At 37.5% G+C, this 25,788-nt stretch overlaps 1 protein-coding gene across 4 annotated transcripts; it reads left to right on the forward strand.

The window, feature by feature from the left end:
• Positions 1-1,093: 1,093 nt before the first annotated feature.
• Positions 1,094-15,886, forward strand: LOC148181429 (dynein beta chain, ciliary-like). 4 transcript variants are annotated; one of them, XM_088032582.1, is made up of 10 exons: positions 1,094-1,693; positions 1,736-2,077; positions 2,122-5,973; positions 6,044-6,073; positions 6,177-7,158; positions 7,203-7,933; positions 7,980-14,384; positions 14,432-14,794; positions 14,839-15,398; positions 15,646-15,886. In XM_088032582.1, exons 1-10 carry the CDS (start codon positions 1,529-1,531, stop codon positions 15,884-15,886), a joined length of 13,671 nt encoding a protein of 4,556 aa, XP_087888708.1. In that variant the 5' UTR covers positions 1,094-1,528. The 4 variants fall into 4 exon arrangements, with proteins under 4 accessions (XP_087888708.1, XP_087888725.1, XP_087888733.1 ...); XM_088032599.1 differs by lacking the exon at positions 6,044-6,073 and having other exon boundaries at positions 2,122-4,200; positions 4,402-5,973; XM_088032607.1 differs by lacking the exon at positions 6,044-6,073 and having other exon boundaries at positions 2,122-4,200; positions 4,408-5,973.
• The last annotated feature ends 9,902 nt before the right edge of the window (positions 15,887-25,788 follow it).

The following is a 25,788-nucleotide window of genomic DNA, read 5'->3' on the forward strand; positions in this document are numbered from 1 at the left end:
CTAAAGAATCTAAAATGTCAAAACGTAATTCTAAAAGCATCCGTCGAAGGAATAAGAAAAATGACTAATTTCAAAGATAAATAATAGAAACAATAAAGTTTTTTTAAGTTATTTCGATTGCAAAACCTTTTACCGATTCAAAAAGAGGAATTTTTTATTGTCTACATTTATAGATACAAATAAAAATAGATTTGTTCCGTTTTAAACAAAACACGAAGTATTCCACTACTCGTAAAGATAGTGATATGAATTTCACAATTTTTCAGACAATTAAACTTAAATCTCGTATTTTTATGTACTAAGTCAGTCTTTCAAATCTTGTACGTTCGTTTAACACGTCTATTTCCTAGCTAGAAAATTTTACAGCAAATTATCGCATTTCGCTTATTTTCGCTTCACTACAACTTTAAGTTTTATAGCACCTAAGCACGAGACTTCGCGCTGTTTCTATTTATAGAGACATAATTTTCACCACTCAAAAGTTTAACAATGTCTAATGTAATCATGAAAGTCATTCGGAAATATTTCTTTCTGTAATGAATTTTCTTGAGCAAATTGTAGTGTATAATGTATCTAATAAAACATCCTCTGCTCATTCATTTCATGCAAGTCTAGTGCTTTTGCAACACTACTTACTCTCATCATTTATGATTTGAGCTTCTGAAACTACTATTACAGAATTTACATGTTATAGGATAACAGAGAGCTTTTAAATTAGAAAAAAAGCAAACACGTATTACGTAAAAAGGGTGAGGAACTCTCAAAGAGCCGTGTTCTTGTGATAAAACATTATTGATGCAAATCGTGTTTCAGTAGCAGTCGGAGCTTATTGTGTCTGAAACTTGTTTTCAGAAGCTTTTCAGTGACGTAATTAACTCAAGATCAAGTTGAGGTGAAGTTAATTTGGGAATTTTCCAGCTTGTTTTATTTTTTCGATTCGCCTTTGGATATGACTACGTCAGGCTTATCACACGCTTTTTCAAAAAAATCGTGGAACCAATAGCAATTACGCCCACATCTCCAAAGTGCTTGTAATTGTTGAGCAAACAAGCTCATCCGGAGTCGTTCCGTGAAAGGATCCTTCACTTATCTTGCACGGACTTTTTAAAATAATGCATAATATGCGCTAACACAGATATCCCATTTCCTGCATTCCTTAGTACATTAAACGTGACAACACGAAACTAGTCACGCACGCAGAAACCTAATCAAAGCGTTTATCCACACTTCAAAGTTCCAACATTCTTCCTTTTTTCGATAATTAAATAGTCGCTCCACAAAGCTTCTCATTGACTCGATCAATTAAAATAAAATGTTTGTTTGTCAGATCAAAGGATCTTTATTTGCGGCGACGTGAGTCCACTCCACGTCTTTCACACATGTTGCGAACCACTTCTTGGTGTCAATCAAGGGCGCCACGAATTCGTATCGATCGTGATAGCTGTCGGTTGCTTAGTGAGCTGTTTATTATTAGCAAACAGACCGTTAAAGGTCTGTCAAGTGTTAAAAGTTATTGAAACTCTTGCAAATGGGTGACGATGAAGATGCAAAGAAAAAGAAAGACGCCAAGGGCGCTCCTGCACCCGAGGACGAGGTGGATGAACGTCTCGAGTTTATTCTCAGTTATTTCACCAAATCGTACAAAATCAAACAGGAAAAATGGAATAAGATGTTGGCGATCGACGAAAACAAGGTAAGATTTTTTGTGGTCCAACCGGGATAACGAAGATTTTAGAAACTTATATTGGACTTCCTCAATAATCCCAAGACGAAGTTTATGATTATTACAATCACCACCTCTGGGCTCTTGACTCCTTTCTCCGAATTCAACAGTCAAATCAAATCCAAATACACGTATTTTATCAAGAAGAAGGAAGAAGTGGTCACTATGGAAAACTACGCCGATGTCATGGTGTTTGGGGATATGGCAGCGAAGCCCATAGAAGAAATGGGCATTCTTCTAGATTCGATTCTTTTTCCCGTTCTCGGCAACCCCGGGAACCAAAGAAGCTGGCCAAAAGTGGTAGCCAACGATGTCGTCAGTCATGTTCGAACTTTTAGAAACGCAGTGGAACAAGTAAGGTCTCCGTCTTTCACCACAGACCTCAATGTCTTTTTCAGATCCAAGGCGCAATGAAGAGTCAAACTATTCTACCCATGCCTCAAGGAATGTCACGACTCTACGACTCCATTAAAAACTTTGAAACTTCTAAAGGAAACAGTCTCGACCTCGTCCTCAAAGCGTCTCTAGAAAACGGCGTGACCAAATGGTCCAACGTCTGCAACGAGATTTTAAAACAGAGCTCCACTATAGCGTTTGCTGGTGGTAACCATCCGACACCAAGCCGCGAGGTGGAATTCTGGAACGCGCGTTTGAAGAATTTAGAGTTCATCTACGATCAATTAAGAGATCCGCGACTTAAGCAGGTTGCGAGGTACCTGGAAATGACCAAAAGTGCCTACATTTCCACCTTCAAGAAGCTGTTTAAAGACATCATTGCCGGGGTGGTTGAAGCTCGGGACATTTGCCGCCACTTGAAACCAATGGTTCCGCATTTTTCGAATTTTGAAGATGGCGAGCTCCTCGACAACGAAGACAACGTTAAGCCGTTGATCCACTGCATGGGTTTGCTTTGGGCTACCTCCAAATATTACTGTGCCAACGAAAAAATGGTGATTTTATTCAGAGAAATCGCTAATATGCTGATCGATGCGAGCATCCGGCAGTTGGATCCAAGCTCTATCTTTCAAGGCGAACCAGACGAGATGCTTGAGAAAATGAAGAAGACTGTAAATATCTTAACTTTCTTCATAGAGTGTTTTGAACAGGTGCGGGAACAGTTACCGTCGTACTATAAAAACGAAGATGGTGAAATGCCCGTCGTGTGGACTTTCCACAAAAGAACCGTTTTCCAGAGACTTATTGAATACATAACTCGACTTCAAGAAATCATGGACATTCTCGGGACCAATCTCGAATTTAGTAAGTTAGAAAAAGTCGAGTTTGGGGGGCTGAAAGGGCGCTTGTTGTCTCAGAAATGTGAGCACATCTTTGACGAATTTGAAGCAGCGTATAACGTTTTTAACAATATCCAGTATGATCCTCTGGAGATTGCTGAAACTCACATTCTTAAAGATAAAGCGGACTTCAATAACAAATGCGCCGATTTTGATAAACGGTTAGCGGCCATATTTTCCCAAGCGTACGATGAATGCTTCAATTTAGAAAGCATCTTCAAGTTCTTAGCCATTATTGGCAACCTTCTTGAAAGGAGTGTCATTAGACAAGAAATAACTCCAAAATACGGAAGAATCATCGACATCCTCAACCAGGAGCTTGACACGTTGAAAATCATTTACGACGAGGGTAAAAAATACGGAGTTCCAATCGATAAAGGCTTCCCTCCAGTGGCTGGTACTTTAATGTGGCTAACCAAGCTAAAACAAAGAATCGAAAAACCCACAGAAGATTTAAAATTACTCGAAGACGACATTATAAAACAAGAATGGGCTGTACACGTCTTCGGTAAGTACGACGAAATGATGAAGATTCTAAACGATGACTACAAAGAAGTTTTCGGTGCCTGGTGCCAATCGATCCCCGCTCAAATCGAAAAAAGCATGGTAAAGTTTGAATTGATCCGTAAAGAAGACGGGTTGGTAATTCTGAACTTTGACGACGAACTAGTCGCTGCGCTGCGCGAAGTGAGATACATGAACTTCTTAGAAATACCGGAAATTCCTCCAGAAGCTTTGGAGGTTTTCGAGAAGATCGAACTTCTCTTCGAATGTCAGCAAAAGTTCAACAGAGTCGTAGAATGGTACAATCACTTAAAAGAAAACACGCTTGAAGTTGAGTTCAATTTAATAACTCCAGAGATGAAAGAAGTTGATGATCTTCTGGAGTCGGCAATTTCTGCGGTTACTTGGAGCAGTCATGATGGTACTGTCTTGACGGCAATTCATGATAAAATAATGGATTTATACGAACGAGTTATTCAATGTCAGAAGAACTTACATGAAATTGAAGCGAATGTTGATGAGTGGGTGAGGGTTCCTTTATGTGAAAGACGCGAAGGCAAAAAAGAGAATTTGTTGTACTTAGAAGATATCCCAGAACGTGTCATTAAACGTTTTACTCAAATCGAGAAGTCGCATGAAGAACTCACAAGACTTTTGGATGAGAATTATCGACTGTTCTTTTCAATTTCACCAGTGGTGGAAGTTCCGGCCGGAGAAACTTCTCCCGAGGAACTTGCAGAGTCTCCAGTTCCCGAATCCCCGCCTCCAAAAAAAGGAAAGAAAGAAAAAGCGAAGAAAGGCAAAAGGGGTAAAAAGGCAAAGAAAAAGTCGAAAGACGAGGAAGCAATAGCGGCGGCCCTTGCAGTTGAAGAACCAGTGGATCCAAACGCGGGGTATCGAGAAGAACACTGGGCGAATTACCTAAAATATGTCGATCAACTTATTAAAGACAAGTTGATTGAAGGTTGTCATAAGAGCATTATGTATCTGTTAAACGAAACGGGGGACATAGTGCCAGTTACACCTCTGTTTGAATTATCAATAGAACTGCATGATCCTGAGATCGAGTTTCGTCCAACGATTGATATGAGAGAAGACGTAAACTTTGTTCAAATAATAAACGACCTTCTGGCGAACATCTGCAAAATGGCGGAAGTGATGAAAAGAGTAGATCCGCAAAACGAAGATCCCAACTATTTTAACGACATTAACAACGAAAATGCATTGAATAAGTTAGCCCAAGAAGCTCTTAGCAGAATAATGTTAATGCGAGAAGACGCCTACAAGTTTATCAAAGAATTTGATGAATTTACGCATCTTTGGACCGACGACAGGCATGAATATTTGCGACAATTTCTGATGTTCGGGCGGCTACTAGCTGCAGAAGAGCTCGAAAAAATCGGAGAGTTGAAAGAAAGTCCACCAACAGTGGCTCAGTTTAAAGAACAGATTGATGTTTATGACAACATGTATAAGAAAGTGGTAGAAATGAACGACGAAAATATTTTGGAAGGAGGTTGGATGAGGATCAATTGTCGACCATTGAAACAAGCCATTCTAAACACCATTTGCAAGTGGGGTAATTTGTTCAAACAACATCTTTACGACCGCGTCATTAACAGTCTCAATGAGCTTGATGAGTTCATCGTTGAATCTATAGCCGCCATGCAAGTCACTCTGGAGGAAGATGACTATGACGGTCTATTAAAAGTGATGGGATACTTATTTAAGGTGAAAGAACGACAGTTGGAAACCGACAACATGTTCGAGCCCTTGAAAGAAATTATGGATTTGCTTCTGGAATACGGAATGGAGTTCCCAGAGGAAGTTCACGTCCAACTTCAGGAAATCCCAGACAGGTGGCAACAATGTAAGAAGATCGCGGCTTCAACCAAACAGAACGTTGCACCACTGCAAGCTCTTCAAGTCAATGCTATCAAAAGACGTATCAACTTGTTTGAAATTCGCCAATCTATGTACAGAAATGTGTTCAAAAAACTGCCATTCTTCAATTGGAACTGCAAAGATGTGTACATGCTTTTGGATAAGACGAACTCTGAGCTGCAAGAGCTAGAAACCGAAATGAATAAACTACAAGAGCAGGCAAATCTGTTTGAGTTGACTCTTCCAGAATTCAAACCAATGAACACTGCGAGAAAAGAAATCCGCCAAATTAAACAGTTGTGGGATTATGTCTACATCTTCAGATCATGTATCGACGAATGGAAGAAGACTCCATGGAAAAAAATCGACGTGGAAGGAATGGAAATGGAGTGTAAAAAATTCGGGAAAGAAGTCCGAGCTTTCGACAAGGAGCTACGAGTTTGGGACGTCTACATTCAACTAGAAGCTTCCATTAAAAATATGTTGACTTCTTTGAGAGCTGTGACGGAGCTTCAAAACCCAGCGATCAGAGAACGTCATTGGAAGCAACTCATGCAAGCCACCAAGGTAAGTCTGATGTTTTTTTTTCGTAACAATAACTTACAACTCTTTTACCTTATTACACTGCTTTCTTAAGGCTCAGGAAAGATTGCCATCATATTATACAGTGAGTACAATCAACACAACAAACCACTCTTTTATACCATTTTTTAATAAATCATTTTCATAACATGTCGTCTTTGCATATCCTTGACACCTCTCTTTCTCAGGTTCGCTTTGTTATGGATGACTCCACCACGCTTAGCGAGTTGTTGGCTTTGAACCTTCACGAATATGAAGACGAAGTAAAGAACATTGTTGACAAGTCCGTCAAAGAAATGGCCATGGAAAAAGTCATCAAAGAGTTAAATGCGACGTGGACCAGCATGGAGTTTGGAACAGAAGACCACGAAAGAACCAACAACAGGCTTTTGGTAGCTTCCGAAGAGTTAATAGAAACACTGGAAGAAAACCAAGTAGCTCTCCAAAACATGATGACCTCCAAATTTATCGACTTCTTCCTCGAAGAGGTTTCTGATTGGCAAAAAAAGCTCTCGAACGCCGACCAAGTTATTCAAGTGTTCTTCGAAGTCCAACGAAAATGGTGTTATTTAGAAAGCATCTTTATAGGATCCGAAGATATAAGAAGTCAGTTACCTGAAGACACGAGACGCTTCGAAAAAATCGACAAAGATTTCAAAGAAGTGTTGAACGAAATGTTGAGAGACTTGAATGTGGTGAGGGCCACAAACAGAAGCGGACTTTTTGATAGACTCGACGGAGTGTTGTCACAATTGACATTGTGCGAAAAGGCGCTTAATGACTATCTGGAAACGAAACGATTGGCGTTCCCGCGGTTCTACTTTGTTTCCTCCGCGGACTTGTTGGACATTTTGTCCAACGGAAATCAACCTGAGTTGATCCAGAGACACTTAACAAAGTTATTTGACTCTTTAGCCAAGCTAAAGTTTGAAAAAGAAGGCACCAAAAATACGAAGCGAGCCTTCGGCATGATTTCAAAAGAAAACGAAGAACACGTTCAGTTCAGTGGTACATGCGACTGTTCTGGGAAAGTCGAAGTGTGGTTAAATCGAGTTATTGATATAATGAGGAAGACGCTTCAAAACTGTTTTTCTGAGGCAATTGTAACGTATGACGAAAAACCGAGAGAAGTTTGGATCTACGACTATCCAGCTCAGCCTGCTCTTTGCGGTATTTTTTTTTGTGTAATTCTTTGAAATAATTGGTCATTTTAGGGACTCAAATTTGGTGGACCACTGAGGTGAACATCGCATTTGCGCGATTAGAAGAAGGCTACGAGAACGCCCTAAAAGACTACCAGCGAAAACAAATTAATCAACTCAATGCTCTCATTAATTTGCTCTTAGGTGATTTAACAGCAGGCGAACGTCAAAAAATTATGACTATCTGCACTATTGACGTGCACTCGAGAGATGTCGTCGCAAAGATGATTACAATTAAAGTCGAAAATTCGCAAGCGTTTCAGTGGCAGAGTCAGCTGCGCCACCGATGGGATGATAAGATTAAAGATTGTTTTGGAAACATATGTGATGCTCAATTTAGATATCAATACGAATATTTGGGTAATACTCCACGCTTAGTGATTACTCCTTTGACTGACAGGTGCTACATAACTCTGACTCAAAGTCTACATTTGGTTATGGGAGGAGCTCCTGCGGGGCCTGCGGGAACTGGAAAAACTGAGACAACTAAAGATTTAGGGAAAGCTTTAGGGATGATGGTGTACGTTTTCAATTGCTCGGAACAAATGGATTATAAATCAATCGGAAATATTTATAAGGGGTTATCACAGACGGGTTGTTGGGGTTGCTTTGATGAGTTTAATCGCATCTCTATCGAAGTGTTGTCCGTGGTTGCTGTTCAAGTTAAAATTATCCAAGACGCGATAAAGGATAAAAAGTCGCGGTTTAATTTCTTAGGACAAGACATTGGATTAGTCCCTACGGTAAGTAAACACGAACTTATTAACACTTTTAACACAGTTATAACAGGTGGGATTGTTTATTACGATGAATCCTGGCTACGCCGGTCGAACGGAACTTCCAGAGAACTTGAAGGCGTTGTTCAGACCATGCGCCATGGTAGTACCAGATTTTGCCTTAATTTGTGAAATTATGTTGGTCGCTGAAGGATTCCAAGAAGCTCGTCTCTTGGCAAGAAAATTCATCACTCTTTACACTTTGTGCAGAGAGTTGCTGAGCAAACAAGACCATTATGATTGGGGCTTAAGAGCCATCAAATCCGTGTTGGTCGTTGCCGGTTCTTTGAAACGCGGCGACAGGCAACGACCAGAAGACCAAGTTCTCATGCGCGCCTTGCGTGATTTCAACATTCCTAAAATCGTCACCGACGACGTTCCTGTCTTCATGGGTCTAATTGGTGATTTGTTCCCTGCTTTGGACGTACCGAGAAAAAGAGACCCAGAATTCGAGAAAGTTATCAAAAAATCGGCGGTTGATTTAAAGTTACAACCAGAAGATGGGTTCGTTTTGAAGATTGTTCAGTTGGAGGAACTCTTTGCTGTGCGACACTCAGTGTTCGTTATTGGGAACACTGGGACTGGTAAGACCATGGTCTGGAAAACTTTGAATAAAACTTATCAAAACCAGAAAAGAAAACCTACTTATAACGATTTGAATCCTAAAGCAGTAACAAATGATGAGTTGTTCGGTGTGATAAATCCCGCCACCAGAGAGTGGAAGGATGGTTTGTTTTCTGTCATTATGAGAGAGCAAGCTAATTTGACGGGAGACGGTCCTAAATGGATTGTTCTTGATGGTGACATCGATCCCATGTGGATCGAATCTTTGAATACTTTAATGGATGACAATAAAGTTCTAACTCTTGCAAGCAATGAGCGCATTGCTCTAACGGCGTCCATGAGGTTGCTTTTTGAAATTGCGTCTCTGCGAACAGCGACGCCGGCGACAGTGTCAAGAGCTGGTATCTTGTACATAAATCCCGCGGACTTGGGATGGAATCCTTACGTGGCTTCATGGATTGACACGAGGACCCAACAAGTTGAAAAAGCCAATCTCACCATTCTCTTCGACAAATACGTACCACCATGCCTCGAAGTCTTAAGACACAAGCTTAAGAAAGTTACCCCTATTTGTGAAGTTGCACACTTATCAATGTTATGTCACCTTCTCGACTGTTTTTTGGTTCCCCAAAACGTTCCACCAGACTGTCCCAAAGAATGGTACGAAATTTATTTCGTCTTCTGCACTGTTTGGGCTTTCGGTTCCGCGTTGTTTCAAGACCAAATTGTGGATTGGCGAAACGAATTTAGCAAGTGGTTCGTTAATGAGTTCAAGACGATTAAATTCCCAGTTACTGGTGGTAACGTCTTTAGTTATTACATCGAAGAAGAGACTAAGAGGTTCATCCCGTGGACAGAGTTGGTACCAGAGTTCGAACTTGATCATGAAATTCCGCTCCAAGCTACTTTGGTTAACACTGCGGAAACCACGCGAATTAGGTTCTTCATGGACAATTTAATGTCGAAAAAAGTCCCAGTGATGCTTGTTGGTTCGGCTGGATCCGGAAAAAGTGTCATCGTAGCGGAGAAACTTACAACTCTGTCCGAGAATTATACAGTCACAAACGTACCCTTTAATTTTTACACAACTTCCGAGATGCTGCAGAGAATACTAGAGAAACCTCTGGAGAAGAAAGCGGGAAGGGTGTACGGTCCTCCGGGGAGTAAAACAATGATTTATTTTGTCGACGATATGAACATGCCGGAAGTAGATAAGTACTTTACGGTGCAACCACATACTTTGATAAGACAATTTATGGATTATCAACACTGGTACGATCGCCAAAAGTTATCACTGAAGGAGATCCACAATGTGCAATTTGTTTCTTGCATGAATCCCACGGCTGGTTCGTTTACCATCAATCCAAGACTTCAACGACATTTCTGCGTTTTTGCTGTTAGCTTCCCTTCGCAAGAAGCGTCAATTCATATTTATACCAGTATAATTTCTCAACATTTTGGAAGTGAACATTACAAATTTGGAAAGAATATTTTTAGGCTGAGTAACTCTCTGGTAGCGGCAGCTATTTTCTTACACCAGAAGGTTGCCATGACGTTTTTACCAACTGCTGTGAAATTCCATTACATGTTCACATTGCGAGATACATCGAATATCTTCCAAGGAATGCTCTTTACCACCGGGGACGCTATTAAAACCCAAACTGATTTAATTCGCCTTTGGATCCATGAATCCAATAGAGTTTATGGAGACAAATTGGTGGAAAAACGAGATATCGACACTTATAACAAACTGGTGGTTGAATCTGCCAAAAAGAATTTTGAAGAAATGAACGAAAGTGAAGTTTTTGAACCACCTCTAATTTACTGTCATTTTGCTGAAGGAATGGGCGACCCGAAGTATTTCCCGATAACTGAATTTGATCATTTGAGCAAACTCTTAGACGAGGCTTTGAGTGGTTACAATGATTTAGTCGCTGCGATGAATCTGGTTCTTTTTGAAGACGCCATGTACCACATTTGTCGAATCAACAGAATAATGGAAGCTCCAAGAGGTAACGCTTTGTTAATAGGAGTTGGAGGTTCTGGTAAACAGTCTTTGTCAAGACTGGCGGCTTTCATATCATCCTTTGAGGTCTTCCAAGTCCAGTTGAAGAAAGGATACTCAATCACTGACTTGAAAGCAGATTTAGCTCAATTATATCTCAAAGCAGGATTGAAAAGTGTTGGAATAGTATTCCTCATGAGCGACGCTCAAGTCCCTAAAGAAATCTTCTTGGTTGCGATTAACGACATGTTGGCTTCCGGAGAAGTTAGCGAACTATTACCAGACGAAGATGTTGAAAATGTTATTAATGCGGTACGAACTGAAGTTAAAGCCACTGGAGTCCAGGATACAAGAGAAAATTGCTGGAAATTTTTTATTGATCGCGTTCGAAGACTACTAAAGACAGTTTTGTGCTTTTCCCCAGTTGGTTCAACTTTAAGAGTACGAGCGAGAAAGTTCCCAGCAATCGTCAACTGTTGCTCCATTGACTGGTTTCATGAATGGCCTAGAGAAGCTTTAGAGTCTGTATCAAAACGATTTTTGGCAGAAATAGAAGTTTTGCCTGAAGATTTAGTCCCGTCAGTTTCCAAGTTCATGTCCGACGTCCACGGAGTTGTCAACAAGATGTCCGAAATGTATTTACAGAACGAAAAACGTTATAATTACACCACTCCAAAGTCCTTCTTGGAGCAAATCGCTTTATACAAAAAATTACTGACTGAAAAGACCAAAAACTTGGAAGACAACATTGAACGTCTAGAATCCGGTCTGCTTAAATTAGCATCAACTTCCGAAGAGGTTGATGGCTTGAAAGAAGTTCTGGCTGTGCAAGAGGTGGAACTAAACGAAAAGAACGAAGCCGCTGGTAAACTGATTGCAGTTTTGAGCGCGGAAAACGAAAAAGTTGCCAAGGAACAAGCCTTTGCCAGTGAAGAAGAAGCCAAAGTAAAAATTATCGAAGAAGATGTGACCGTGAAGCAAAAAATTTGTGCAGATGACTTGGCAAAAGCGGAACCTGCTCTAATAGCAGCCCAACAAGCCTTGAACACACTGAACAAAAACAATTTAACTGAACTTAAGTCGTTCACTCAGCCACCAGAAGCAGTAGTTTCCGTTACCGCAGCGGTATTGATTTTATTTTCAACGAAAGGAAGAATCCCCAAAGACCGCAGTTGGAAAGCTTGTAAAGGGATGATGGCGAAAGTAGACCAGTTTATGAACGATTTGATTTATTACGATAAGGAGAATATGAGCGCTGAAGTTGTCAAGGCTACTTTAGAATATACAAAACATCCTGAATTTAGCCCTGACAAAATTTTGAGCAAGTCGGCAGCAGCAGCGGGGTTGTGTGCTTGGGTTATCAACATCTTGAAGTTCTACGATGTGTTTGTGGTCGTAGAGCCTAAAAGAAAAGCTTTGCAAAAGGCGAACCAAGAACTATCAGAAGCGAGAAACAAACTCGCGGATTTAAACGCACAATTAAATTATTTGGAATCGCAACTGGCGATACTGAAAGCTGACTTCGATGAAGCTATCGCTGCAAAAATGAAATGTCAAGCTGAAGCGGACGCTACCACTCAAATGATTGATTTAGCTAATCGATTAGTTAACGGATTAGCTTCTGAAAATATTCGTTGGAGAGAACTTGTGAAGTTGTACAGAACGTTAATCATTACCCTGCCTGGAGATGTTTTACTTATCACGTGTTTTATCTCTTATGTTGGATGTTTCACCAGAGGATATCGGACGGAAATGTTAGAAAAGCATTGGTTACCGGGATTAAAAAAAATCGAGCCTCGCATTCCAACAACTGAAGGTCTAGATCCACTGTCGTTATTAACAGACGATGCTAAAATTGCCGAATGGAACAACGAAGGTCTTCCAAATGATCGTATGTCTACTGAAAACGCCTGCATTTTAACTAATTCGGCGCGGTGGCCTTTGATGATCGACCCGCAGTTGCAAGGTATCAAATGGATCAAAAATAAGTACGGAGAAACTTTAACTGTAATCAGATTGACCATGAAGAATTATTTAGACACTATCGAAAGATGCGTAAGTGAAGGCTTAGTTGTTTTAGTCGAAAACATCGGCGAGACTATGGACGCCGTGTTAGACCCTCTTCTCGGACGAGTTCTGATCAAAAAAGGAAGAGCTATCAAAATAGGCGATAAGGACGTTGATTATAATCCTAATTTTCGAATGATCCTTCATACTAAACTGGCAAATCCGCATTACAAACCAGAGATTCAAGCTCAAACTACGTTGATAAATTTCACTGTTACTAGAGACGGCTTGGAGGAACAACTTTTGGCAGAAGTGGTCAAAGCCGAGCGTCCGGACTTAGAAGCTTTAAAGTCAAACTTAACCAAGCAACAGAATGACTTTAAAATTATCCTGAAACGATGCGAAGACAATTTGTTGTATCGCTTGTCTTCGGCTACGGGCAACATTCTCGGAGACGTGGAACTGGTGGAAAACTTAGAAACAACGAAGAAGATGTCAAAGGAAATTGAAGAGAAAGTCAAAGAAGCGAAGGTGACGTCGGTTAAAATAGACGAAGCGCGGGAACAGTACCGACCTTGTTCCGCAAGAGCTTCACTTCTCTATTTCATTCTCAACGATCTCAACAGAATTAACGCTATTTATCAGTTTTCATTGAAAGCTTTTAGTGTGGTCTTCAAAGATGCACTTCTGAAAGCAGTGCCGGCAGAGAAGTTAAAAGACCGTGTGGTCAACTTACTGGACAGTATAACTTTCGATGTCTTCATGTACACAAGTCGGGGTCTTTTCGAGTGCGATAAACTGATTTTCATGGCGCAAATGGCCTTCCAGATCTTGCTCACATCTAAAGAAATTCGCCACGAAGAGCTAGATTTCTTGTTGAGGTATCCAGTGATACCAAACTTGACTTCTCCTGTTGATTTCCTCACCAATTTATCTTGGGGAGGAATTAAAGCGTTGTCAGAATATGAAGAATTCCGAGGTTTAGACAAAGACTTGGAAGGCTCCGCCAAACGTTGGCGAAAATTCGTAGACAGTGAATGTCCAGAGAAGGAAAAGTTCCCCGGCGAATGGAAAAACAAGACGAGTTTACAACATTTGTGCATGATGCGCGCTCTCAGACCCGACAGAATGACCTACGCCGTCCGTTGCTTTATTGAAGAAAAACTTGGCGTCAAATACATAACCGCAAGATCGGTAGAATTCGAAACGTCTTATAAAGAAACAAGTTCTTCAACGCCAGTTTTCTTCATTTTGTCGCCCGGAGTGAATCCACTGAAAGACGTGGAGAAGTTAGGAAAAAAATTAGGCTTCAGCATAAACGCAGGGAATTTCCACAGTGTGTCTTTGGGCCAGGGCCAAGAAATCGTGGCTGAAAATGCGATGGACCACGCGTCTGAATCCGGAGGATGGGTCATCCTTCAAAATATCCATTTGGTGGAGCGTTGGCTGCCTACGTTAGAGAAAAAAATGGAGCAATGTGCGGAATCGGCCCATGAAAAGTTTCGATTGTATTTAAGTGCGGAACCGAGCTCTGATCCGTCGGTTTCTGTGGTTCCCCAAGGAATTTTGGAGTCGTCGATCAAAATAACGAACGAACCTCCAACTGGAATGTACGCTAATTTGCACAAAGCGTTGGACAATTTCAACCAGGAGACGCTCGATATGTGTTCGAAAGAAGCCGAGTTTAAAGCCTTTTTATTTGCTTTGTGTTATTTCCACGCGGTAGTGGCTGAGCGGCGGAAATTTGGCCCTCAGGGATGGAACAGGAACTACCCGTTTAACATCGGAGATTTGACCATCAGTGTTAATGTGTTGTACAATTACCTGGAGACCAACAACAAGGTAGGTCGATTTTCCGAATTTCCTACAGTTTTTTTACTCAATTTTAGATCCCATACGAAGATCTTCGTTACCTTTTTGGGGAGATCATGTACGGTGGCCATATCACTGATGATTGGGACCGACGCCTCTGCCGAACTTACTTGATGGAATATATGCAATCTGAATTGATAGAGGGAGACTTGCAGTTTGCCCCAGGGTTCTTCGCACCCCCGAATATAGACTACGTGGGTTACCATCGATATATTGATGACAGATTACCCCCGGAAAGTCCATATCTTTATGGTCTTCACCCTAATGCTGAAATTGGTTTCCTTGCTCACACGTCGGAAGTTATGTTTAGAACGATTTTTGAGATGCAGCCGAGGGACACCGGGGCCGCCACCGGTCAGGGATTTTCCAGAGAAGATAAAGTAACTTTTCGAACAAAGTAACAAGTTTTCATTGCATTTTCTAGGTGAAAAGTAGTCTGGAAGACATCTACGACCGACTCCCTGAAGAGTTCCCCGTCGCCGAAATGATGGCGAAAGTCGAAGACAGGACTCCTTACATTATTGTAGCGTTTCAGGAATGCGACAGGATGAATAATCTGACTCGGGAAATTAAAAGATCGTTGAAAGAATTAGATTTGGGGTTGAAGGGCGAATTGACTATAACTTCAGATATGGAGGTTTTAGAAGAGTCCCTTTTTATGGATCAGGTTCCCGATTCTTGGTCATCCAGAGCGTATCCCAGTATGCTGCCTCTGGGACAATGGGTCGGAGATTTAGGGAGCCGAATTAAAGAGCTGGAAGGTTGGGTGTCTGACTTCTCTATGCCCTCCACTGTTTGGTTGGGCGGTTTTTTCAACCCCCAGTCTTTTCTCACTGCAATTATGCAACAAACAGCTCGTAAAAACGAATGGCCTTTGGACAAAATGTGTTTACTAACAGACGTAACAAAGAAACAAAAGGACGAATTTGCTGCAGCGCCTCGTGAAGGTTCATATGTCCACGGCCTCTTTATGGAAGGCGCGAGGTGGGTGAAAATTCAATGAGTTTAATTCATAATGAATTTAACCTGGTTAGCATTTTGCATCATTTCGTTCAGGTCGTAGAAATTTGCATAAATTGTTCAGCGTAGTTGACCGAAAATGGTTCAGTGTAATTTATGTAATTGAAATTTGTTTGAGTAAGCACGGTCAAACTTTCGGGCTTTGTGTTGTAATGAAAGTAGAGGAAAAAGTGGTAGCTTATTCGGATTATGTGTGATTTGTGCTTTTTAGGTGGGACACACAGATTGGCAGCATTGCAGATGCTAAGCTTAAAGATTTATTTCCTGTAATGCCGGTTATCTTTATTAAGGCCATTACACAGGACAAACAGGATTTGAGGAATATGTATGATTGTCCCGTTTATAAAACACGAAACCGAGGACCGACGTTTGTTTGGACTTTCAACCTGAAAACGAAGGAAAAGGCTTCCAAATGGACGCTCGCAGGAGTGGCAATTTTATTACAAATTTAACAGTAAATGATAACTGTAAATAGTGTTAATACAAATTCTGTTTTCTCTATGAAATACTGCACTTCTTGACTTGTTTTAATTAATCCAAGTTTTAGAATTATGCAACTAAGGTAAAGTGTAATGCCACTATTTTTCTCACTTTACACGTAAAGTTTCAAAACTTCTTCTTATGAGTACTTTTCGGTAACACTTACTGTGAGGAGATATTAAAGCCTCGCTGGAGTGAGTAAAAATGTAACACAATTTTAATTAAAAATTTCATACCTTTGAGCCAAGTTCACCCCAGTTTAAAAGATTGGATGCAAAGAACAAACATCAAAAGGTCATTCAATTTCCTTGCCGCTTTTTCAGTTATTTGTTTGTAGTGAAGACGGAATTGGAATGGAGAGAGGAGGCGAAATTTCATTAATATCATCTAAAGTGGGATGATCATCAGATAAAAATCGCCTGATAATTCTAAATACATACCACGTTTTGTTTTAACGCCGTTATTGGCTTCGTTATGTAAGCGGAATCATGTTGAATTACGATTCCCTCGATATTCCAGTCCTTTTATTTTCCGCTGGAAAAAAACGCCACCTGTCCACTTTTCTTGAAAAAAGCGTTTCCGAGGGACGTTATAATGGAATAAATTGTCGGTGTCTCGGCATACTCTCGGAAGCGTTTAGTTGATCGAATTTCCTAATGAAATCAATTATTAAGATGAGGTGTTGTTCGCGGCGCGAAACTTCTGGATGGTATTCGAATTCCGTTCCATATTTATGGGTGCGACGCCCTGCAACGGACGAAAGCGCACATCCCTCACTGTATTCACTTGGGAATTGTGCGTACATTGTTAATTCAACGATATAATACGCGAATTTGCCTACAAATTACCAACTACCCTTCTAGCACCGGTTAAATACGTTAGTTTCGAGTAGAAATGTTTCGGGCTAAATTGCACGCGCTGCTGATTTATTGGTTTTTCTTCCCTATGCAATTTTCTTCGAAGCCTTAATGCATATTTTAATAAATAATAAATTAATACAATGATTTAAACCGTCCTGTTTGCAGCACACTTTTGCGTTAAAATTTGCACATGTGTCCGGATAAATCTCCGAAAAAATGACCTTTTGGGATTAATAATTGAAATTTAAACATGAACATGGAGGTACATTTGCTTGCCAACGCTTTTTCCAAAAATAATAGAATTAAAACGTTGTTTACGGTTTCAGGGTGTCACGCTAGTTTTTAACTCAACGAAATTAATAAATACAAATTTGTTTGGTAGCGTATAGCATAAATTTATTTTACAAAATCTGCCGGCACATCCACCATTATTATACGTTTTTCCATTTTTTTATTCTAATTGTGTTTTGATAAATTATAAAAACCCCTAAACCGGTAAATTAATTTCTTAGATCGATGCATTGCCCAGTGTGAATTATACGCAAACAAATCATTTCTAGAAGTTTCAATTTTCACGCCTTATAATTAAAGCCTAGAGAAATGGAACGCCCAAGAGAACAATTTGTCATCGCTTATAATAAACCACGCCCGTCCCTGCTAATTTCTTCTTTACCACCAATGTTCCAATACCGTTCCCATCTTAATCCTTTTGCTCAAATTTAGAACAGGGGATGTCTCCGGACAAAAATCTAATTTTCACCCTTCTAACTCTGTTGCGTTAATTAATTGACGTCGCATTTGTTGGTGGTCAGTTCAATCTTCCCTTCAACCCCAACTTTATTACGTCTTACCCCACGTTCGTGCACTTTGAATTCAATATAAAATTTTATACGAAGAGCCAGTGCATTATGGCACATATGAATTCGAATTGTCCTTTTTATCTCTTGCAGACAGTTTGTTCTAAGTTTGGCTCTAAGCACCTGGGTTGAGACGGCAAGTGGCGCCTTTCCCGCAACACGACTCGAAGAATAACTCTTAAAAAGTGGTGCAACTGCAGTGCCCTTTCAAGTGTAGGAAGATAAATTGTACTGGGCCAACGGTAATGTCCTTGCTCCTGTGTTCTTATTATTTTCCAATTTATTACGAAAAGAAGCAAACATTTTATGATGTAAAATTCTAAAACCGATGAATTATTTATTCACTCTTAAACTTGCATTTGCTACAAAGCAAAAAACTGTTTATACAATTACCGAGCCAAATGCGCCGTATCTGACATTACATGAGTGGAATTGTTTGTTCACTTATCTTTTTGTATGCTCATAAAAGTATGATTAACAAGAATTTTCTTTGAAACACGAATGAGAATGACTCGAATTCTTGCATTCTTACTATACTTCAGATTGTAACAAATTAACTAACAAAATAATTTATTAATAAACTGTGTATTGTCGTTCAATTCTCATTTAATTGTTTTTGGTCTGGCTATAGTATACATATAATAACTTATTTTTAATTAAATTTAAGGCTTAAAATAGGAACAATAAACACAGATCGGTGACATATCGTAAAAGGTATATTATTGTGAATTATAAATTGTCAATCAGAGTTTGATTACGTGCAAACAAATATCAAAGTTATGAACATAATACCCCAAGGTGCACGCACATAAACTCAATGCATATTTTGTGGAAATTGTAGATGAATGTGATTAAGTGCAAAACAGTGAAAATGAAAGGTAATGTGCGACAAATTAAATATAATACAAATTTTATTACAAATAAATTGCATAAATATAGAGAATAAAAACAGGATAAATCGAATCCATTTTTGTAATTTATATATTTTAACCAATATTGGTGGATGCGCCGGGATTTTTTTTATAAAATAACTGAGTTAAAATTAAAATTAATAATTTAAATCTCTTTTTGTTTCCCATTGTGGTAGTATCAATCTCATATTAAATTCCGTTTGTAGAAAAGCATTTATTTCTAATTTCACTCTGATTGAGTCGATTTCATGCAAACTCGAGCACATATATACAGGGTCCGGCAACACTTGTGTCCACCCCCAAAATCGTCTTTAATTTTAAAGTTACAATTTTGAAAATTTGGGTACGCTCATAGTTGACAAAGCTCTAGAAGCTGACGCAAAAATTTGTTTTTTATTACGGTTTGGTTGGCGTCGCGACGCCTAAGAAGTATAATTTTTAGCAATTTTTGAGTTTTTGCGAAAATATTCGCGAATTCAATTTTTTTTCAACATAACTGTGATAGAAACATCTGAGTTTTTATTTTAAATCTAATGCAAATTGTGTTTAAAATTTGCGAAAAAAACGCTGTTTTATCAAGTTAGTTTTCAAAATTATGACAGCGCAGCGGCAAACTACGTTTACACCAAAATTTCACAAGTCACTTCATTCACTCTATAAAGGTTAATTTTGATTAACACGGGCATGTTGCACTTTATGGACACCAGAAATCATTAATTAACATTGATAAAGCAACAATTTCATCAAGTAAGACTTTTGTTACAATCTAAAGCGAGCCAAAGGATAGATGTCATTTGTGACACAAGATGTTGACAGACCGGTGTAAACGTAGTTCCCAATTTTGACGTAATGAAATTGGAAACTAAATTGATAAAACAGCATTTTTTTCTCAAATTTTGAAGACGATTTGCATAAAATTTAAAATAACAATTGAGATATTTTTAACACATTTATATTGAAAAAATATTAAATTAGGGGTTGATATCACAAAACCTCACAATTACCTAAAAATTAGATTTTTAAGGCGTCGCGACGCCAAAACTATGAGTGATAAAAAACAAATTTTTGCGTTAGCTTCTAGAGCTTTGTCAACTGTGAGCGTATGCAAATTTTCAAAATTTTCTCGTTAAAATTAAAGACGATTTTGGGGGTGGACACAAGTGTTGCCGGACCCTGTATAGCGACAGCAACGTAGCGTTCGCAAAAAACAGCAATAAAGTAACTTTTTAATTTGATTATGCCAGCAATCAGTAATTGTTTTCTGTTATTGCGTTTGGCAGTGTAATTTGGCCACGAACACCTTTCTGTGATTCGAATGATGAATCTATTTTTCCCATGGAAATAAACATAAAAATAAACTATTTCAAGAGTTTCCGTTGATCATTATTTACCATTTCCTTCGTTGGAAACATGCGAAAAAATAACACGAGTTTTGTCAGGCTAACATAGCCGTGGCACGTTAAATTAGCTTGCAACTATTTGAAACTAATTCTTAACATTCTGTATTCTGCTGAGGCGAAGAAATATCTTCATTAGGAGCTCTCGAGATAATCAATAGCGTTGCTGTCACGTTTCTTAGAGCACGTGTTTCTGGATATGTACATAAAACAGATTCGCGTCCGGAATTGATGTGTGATATTAGAGTCAGAAAGTATCTTTGTTGCAAAAGTGCCGGTTTGCTTTTATTGCTGTTGTTCTATTAGAGATATTAACAACAAGCGCAGAATTTCGACGTTAGAAACCTTGAAAGTTATTAAAACATGAAAGTTTAAATATTAGTTGAAAACTGACGCTTACATTCTTTGAGTCCATGAAACGATGTCGAACATCTGTTGACACTATTAAATTTGTAGTTTGTAACGTCTTTGTGCAATCTTTCAATTCTGTTTATCCGCCATTATAAGCAGAGGAGCCGCCGGGTAGCGGTCATCCGTTTTTGTCTTCAAGAAATATGAAGCTGCAGTTTGAAGATACTGTTCACTCGTATCATGCACATGCACGTTTAAGTTTTTCGGAACGTTTAAGATACATCCTGCATATTAAAATTAAACGATTTATACGTACTTTATGAAGAAGATAAATATATGAATAAAATTTCATAGCTAATAACATGGTTGTATCTACAGTATGTCCCCGGATTGAGTTCACAAGAGGGAAAAAAAGTTTATTTTCCATTTTACAAAAAAATGTCAAAGGAATAACATTTTTTGCTTATTTCAAAACAGATAAATCTGCAATTAAAATTTCAAAATTATTAGTTTGTGTTCTTAAATTTTTTTTTTTGTATTTTTATTTATGTAATTTCGTATTTAAATAATAGCAGGCTGTGGATTCGCAATATCAAATAGTGCGTTAAAGATTAAAGAAAAATTTACCCAATAATGTGTAAGTATTAAAAAATTGAAAAAAAAATGCAATTGCATCCTCAACAATAATTGAGAAAATTCGAAACAGTCTTAAAGAATTACGAGTTAGAATTGAACTATAGGCTAAAACAGGTAATGGGTCAATCAAATAGTGGAAATTGGTTTGAGTTAAGGAACTAATTTCATTCCATTGACATTTTTTGCAATATTAAAAATAAAAAAGATCTTTGTTATTTTTGGTTTTTTTCGATTTTAAGAACACAGCTTGATAATATTAAAGTTTTAATTAAAGATTTATTTTTTTTAAATTAAGCAAAAAATATTATTTCCTTTGTCATTTTTTTGTAAAATGAAAAATAACGTTTTTTTTTCCTCTTGTGAACTCAATCCGGGGACATACTATACATATTGAAATAAAACGTGTAACCAACAAAATGTTTCTGTTGTGCTACATCTGTAGTTACGATGAATTCATGATGGAGCGAATAGCGTGTAATTATGTACTTTACACTTCGTACTATAATGTAGCGGTATCATTTGTATAAGCTATAGGACGAAATGAACTTACAAACTGTTGCAGTTGGATTAATTAATTATTAATTAATTTTGCAAAGTAAAAACCATTATCAGTTATAATAAAAAATTCTCGCTTTGTTATCTTTTAATAGGAGTCTTTATTTTATTTCTTTATTATATTCGTTTTAGACTAAATTATTATTTTGCATTTTGTAAACAGTTTGTTTACTTTGCATTTTTTAAGATAAAATAATGTAGAGAAAAATGTTAAAACATTCAGAAAATCTAAACAATTCTGCAGTCAATGCAGTCAAAAAAAGATCTTAAAAGTCCACTGAGGAGTCAAGAACATGTATTTGGCTTTTATATTTTTGATTAGAAATCGATGTTTTTGACTTTAATGAAAGTTTCATTCCCTAGAATGTTTTTTTTTTGATAAATTAGTTAAAGAAATGATGTAAACGATAAGATTGTGAGAGAAAAAAGTAAAAACCAAATTTTTTAGAGAAGTTTTCAAAACTTTTTAAGTAAATCCTGTAACTCTGGTAATAGTAAAGTTCAAATGCTTAAATTTGACAATGCTACTAGAACAAAAAGTATTTAGAACTAAAAATGAGAATTTTAAAGATTTTTATTTGTGGACAAAACAAAATTTTTAAGTTTGTAATAAATTCCATTTCTCTAAAACAACAAAACTTGTTGTCAAAATTTGATTTGAAGTCCGATATTGTCACACACAAAAACTGAAAATAATTTTTTTTTTCAAAATTTTGATTTTTAAGAAAAAGTAAAATATTCTAAAAGATTTGAATAAACCCTGTAACTCTGATTATTATACTGTTAGAACGCCAAAACTTGACGATGTGACGGCTCTTGTGCAACAAAGACAATCCACACAATGTTAAAAAAGATTATAAAAATTTAAAAACTCTATATAACTATATAAATTTATAATTCTTTTCACGCTAAATTAATTAAATAAAATAATTTAAAATCTGGGATCCATTTTGGTATATGAACGAATCAAGTGTGGAAATTTTCCGAAGATTTCTGGTGATTTTGATGTCAGAACGTCAAAATTTGACATTACATTACCACTACTTTCGACTTTTATTAAGTACCTATTAGCAAATAAACTACTAAAAATAAAATATTTATGTCATTTTTCCTGCAGAGAATATACTGATTCATAAAGGAACAATTTTAGAAATCAGCAGAAAGAGATAAGTTAGATACCTATAATGGATAATGTGTCAATTTTGATTAATATATGGCTCTTCAAGCAACAGTCAGGTTTTTTTTACTAATTGCAAAATATTATAAAGAAATGCATAAAGTTGTAATGAAATATGAATATAAATTACTAATGCTCCTACAATTTGATGACAATTTCATAAATGTGATATCTTTTGTCTGAATTTCGCAAAAATTGCAAGAGTTTAAAAAAATCAGCTCTGCCAATAACATAGCCGCATTTTAAATTAGCGCCTACAAAAAATCTCTGGAGAAAAAAATGAGGTTACGATTACCTACGCTTACCTGCGGAAAATTAACTGATTTACAAAGAAGCAATCACAAAGTCGCATTTTAAATTTGGCGCCTACAACAAATTCTCTGCTGGAAAATTCTCTGCCGTAAAATCAAAGTAAAATAAAAAATTAAAGAAAAAAAAGGGGATATGAAAAATATAAGAATCTAAATCAACGAAATTTTATTTTGACGTTTTGAAATCATCGAAAATCTGGGAGATTCTAGAAAAAAAGAGTAATTTGGCGTATTCAAAGACCACTTTCAGCAAAAAGTCCCCGCAGTCACTTCAAACCGCTTTATTCCGCACCTCCCAGCTTAGTCGCCACATGATTATTATTGTTGCTATAAGGATTAGTTGATATTCACACCGAGAACTACGAGCGGCTGGCCGCCCCTTTAGTGGTGTGTTCCGGGCTATAGATCAGCGTCACATATCTAGAAGATTCCCTGCGCTCATTATTAGGAGGATTACCTGAATGGCTTTTGGCGGTAGCAGGGTCGGACGTGCTCACTCTGCGGGCATATGTTTTAATTTTCTCGCAGCTGACAGAGATGACTCATGGGGGCAGACGCAGTAAGGGCGGCATTCTCACGTTACTATGACTACGACCGCCGGCATCACAAGCTGTTTCTAGTACGCCACAAACACAAATCACCCGGTCATTAAAGAGAAAAATTGAAATCTAGGCGCTGAAATCGACATGGTGTCAATGCAATTTTTTTCACGGGTTTTCATCAGTGGAGGAAAAGTAATTTCACAAAAACCCCAATTGGATTTGAGATGGGATACCTACTATCCGGGCACGTGTTTTACTGGTTGCTTCTAAAGTTCCTACTTAATTAAATTACGGCATTAATTTATTAATGCACTTAAATGGAAGACGGTCTAGTTGTTTCCACTGTTAAACTTAAAGTTAGAAAGTTAATCAATATTTTAAAATAATCCGATGTGTAGAAGACAGGATCAAAGCTCTAAAAACTATGCTCGAACTGTAAGGAAGTTTTAAAATGTTGTCTTTGTATTACATAAATTTGCTAAAATATGGACGGAGCTGACTCATAATTTATTCAAAAATCTTGCGTGTTTTGTACAGCTGTCGTTTTTCATTCCGTTACGTTGATTCTGCGCTTCTCAACTTGTTGACAACCCCTAACGAACTTCGATGCAAATAAAGATGTGTTTAAAAATTTTCCGGGCGTAGCTGATTTATGAGTTTTTATAACGAAAACTGAAATATGGAAATTTCGGAGCTTTATTTTAAGATGATTTTTTCTCATTTCCGCTCCGGTAACAATACAAGCATTATTGTTTATATTTTTATTCCATCATATTTTATTCTAAAACAAACAACTTTTTTACTTCCACGAGCTAAATTTGAGTTTCAAGTGAACTGCTAATATTTTACCAAGCAATTATCGATTGGAAGTCGTCCTTATACAAATTGGAAATGCAGCTGCTATAATTAAATTTGTATTCTTGAAAGGCGTTAGCCCGATGAAAATTCAAAGGATGTTATTACAGTAGAATAGAATTATGAGTCGTAAGAACAAGTGTCCGGATGAGCTGCAAAATTTAAAAATCGTTTAGAGTGTCTGAAGTCGCATTACAAGAAGGTCTCAGACGAATCGTTAATAAGGACGTGTCCGAAATTATGATTGGGATTTGGCACAATTTCCTTTGTATCAGACGTGAGTTAAAAATCAAAGTTTTCAAAAAGAATACGAACAAATTATTTGCTGTCAAGTTCAGAATTCGTCAACCATCGAAATGGAATTTAATCCAAATTGTATATTGTTGACACGCTGTTACATCTAATAACCTTATAATTGAAAGCTATATTTATTAACTATTATTGTCGTTGTCAGCTGTTGTTTGGGCAAGTGAGTAATTATTATTTCGTAATATTGGTCACGTCGATTAAATATCAACTTTATAACTAAAACCATTTGTTGGAGGAAAAGTTCCGTCGTATATTATAAAAGACAAAAGTTTGAACGAATTATTACGCACATAAAAGCGAAACTGATCCAATTACAACGCATTTTTTAACATGCATGAGATGTAATGAATTATGTATTTAGTATTGCGCATTCATCATTCAATTTTGATAGTGTGAACGCGGTCTCACTATCAACGCCCGTGGGATGAATCAAATCACCCGGAAGTTTCTTCACAACTTTTTAATCTTCGACGTTACACCCAAAGTTTGCATAGAAATTTTGACGTAATTTTATTGTGCGCGCTTTATATCCAACCACAAAAACTCCACATTGTATTTATTCGTTGTGTTTTAACTATTAAAAAGTTGATTTGCGTACGTATTAAGTATTATTACCTAATTTTATTTTTAATAATTTAGTTAGATTAGTCTGATTGTTATCGATTTAAATTACAAGTCAGATTTTGAACTGGGTCAGTTAATTTAATAATGTTTAGCTCTGAATTATATGAAGATATTGATCTATTCCTACAATATTAATTCAACATACGCATCGACTTACAAAGATGTTTCTGTTGATGAGTTCTTAGCCTAAAGCGGTTTTCACAATGAGAACCGTGTAAATGAACGTAAATTTCTGTGTGACTTGAATTACAGTGTGCACAGGGGGAGAGTGAAATTTGATTATTTTACATAAAATTAATCTTCCTTCTTACTTATAGATGAAGAAAAGCGTATTTTAGGTTGTCTATATTACGATAAATTTTAGTGGAGATGAAAAAAAAACGTCAAAAATGATAGTGTTTTATTGGTTGAAGGTTAAAAATTTTGCAATTTTAGAATTTTTTTAACGGGACAAGTCAGAGACCTGCAGTTGATACATGTCAATTGTGA

This window comes from Gnatocerus cornutus, chromosome 1 (genome assembly GCF_029298725.1).
Source record: "Gnatocerus cornutus isolate USDA-ARS CGAHR chromosome 1, icGnaCorn1.1, whole genome shotgun sequence".
Lineage (NCBI taxonomy): Eukaryota > Metazoa > Arthropoda > Insecta > Coleoptera > Tenebrionidae > Gnatocerus > Gnatocerus cornutus.

Coding starts and splice junctions, on each gene's coding strand:
- LOC148181429 (XM_088032582.1), top strand. CDS start 1,529: ATGGGTGACGATGAAGATGCAAAGAAAAAGAAAGACGCCAAGGGCGCT. Junction 14,385..14,431: donor ACCTGGAGACCAACAACAAG/GTAGGTCGATTT, acceptor ACTCAATTTTAG/ATCCCATACGAAGATCTTCG. Junction 14,795..14,838: donor GATTTTCCAGAGAAGATAAA/GTAACTTTTCGA, acceptor TGCATTTTCTAG/GTGAAAAGTAGTCTGGAAGA.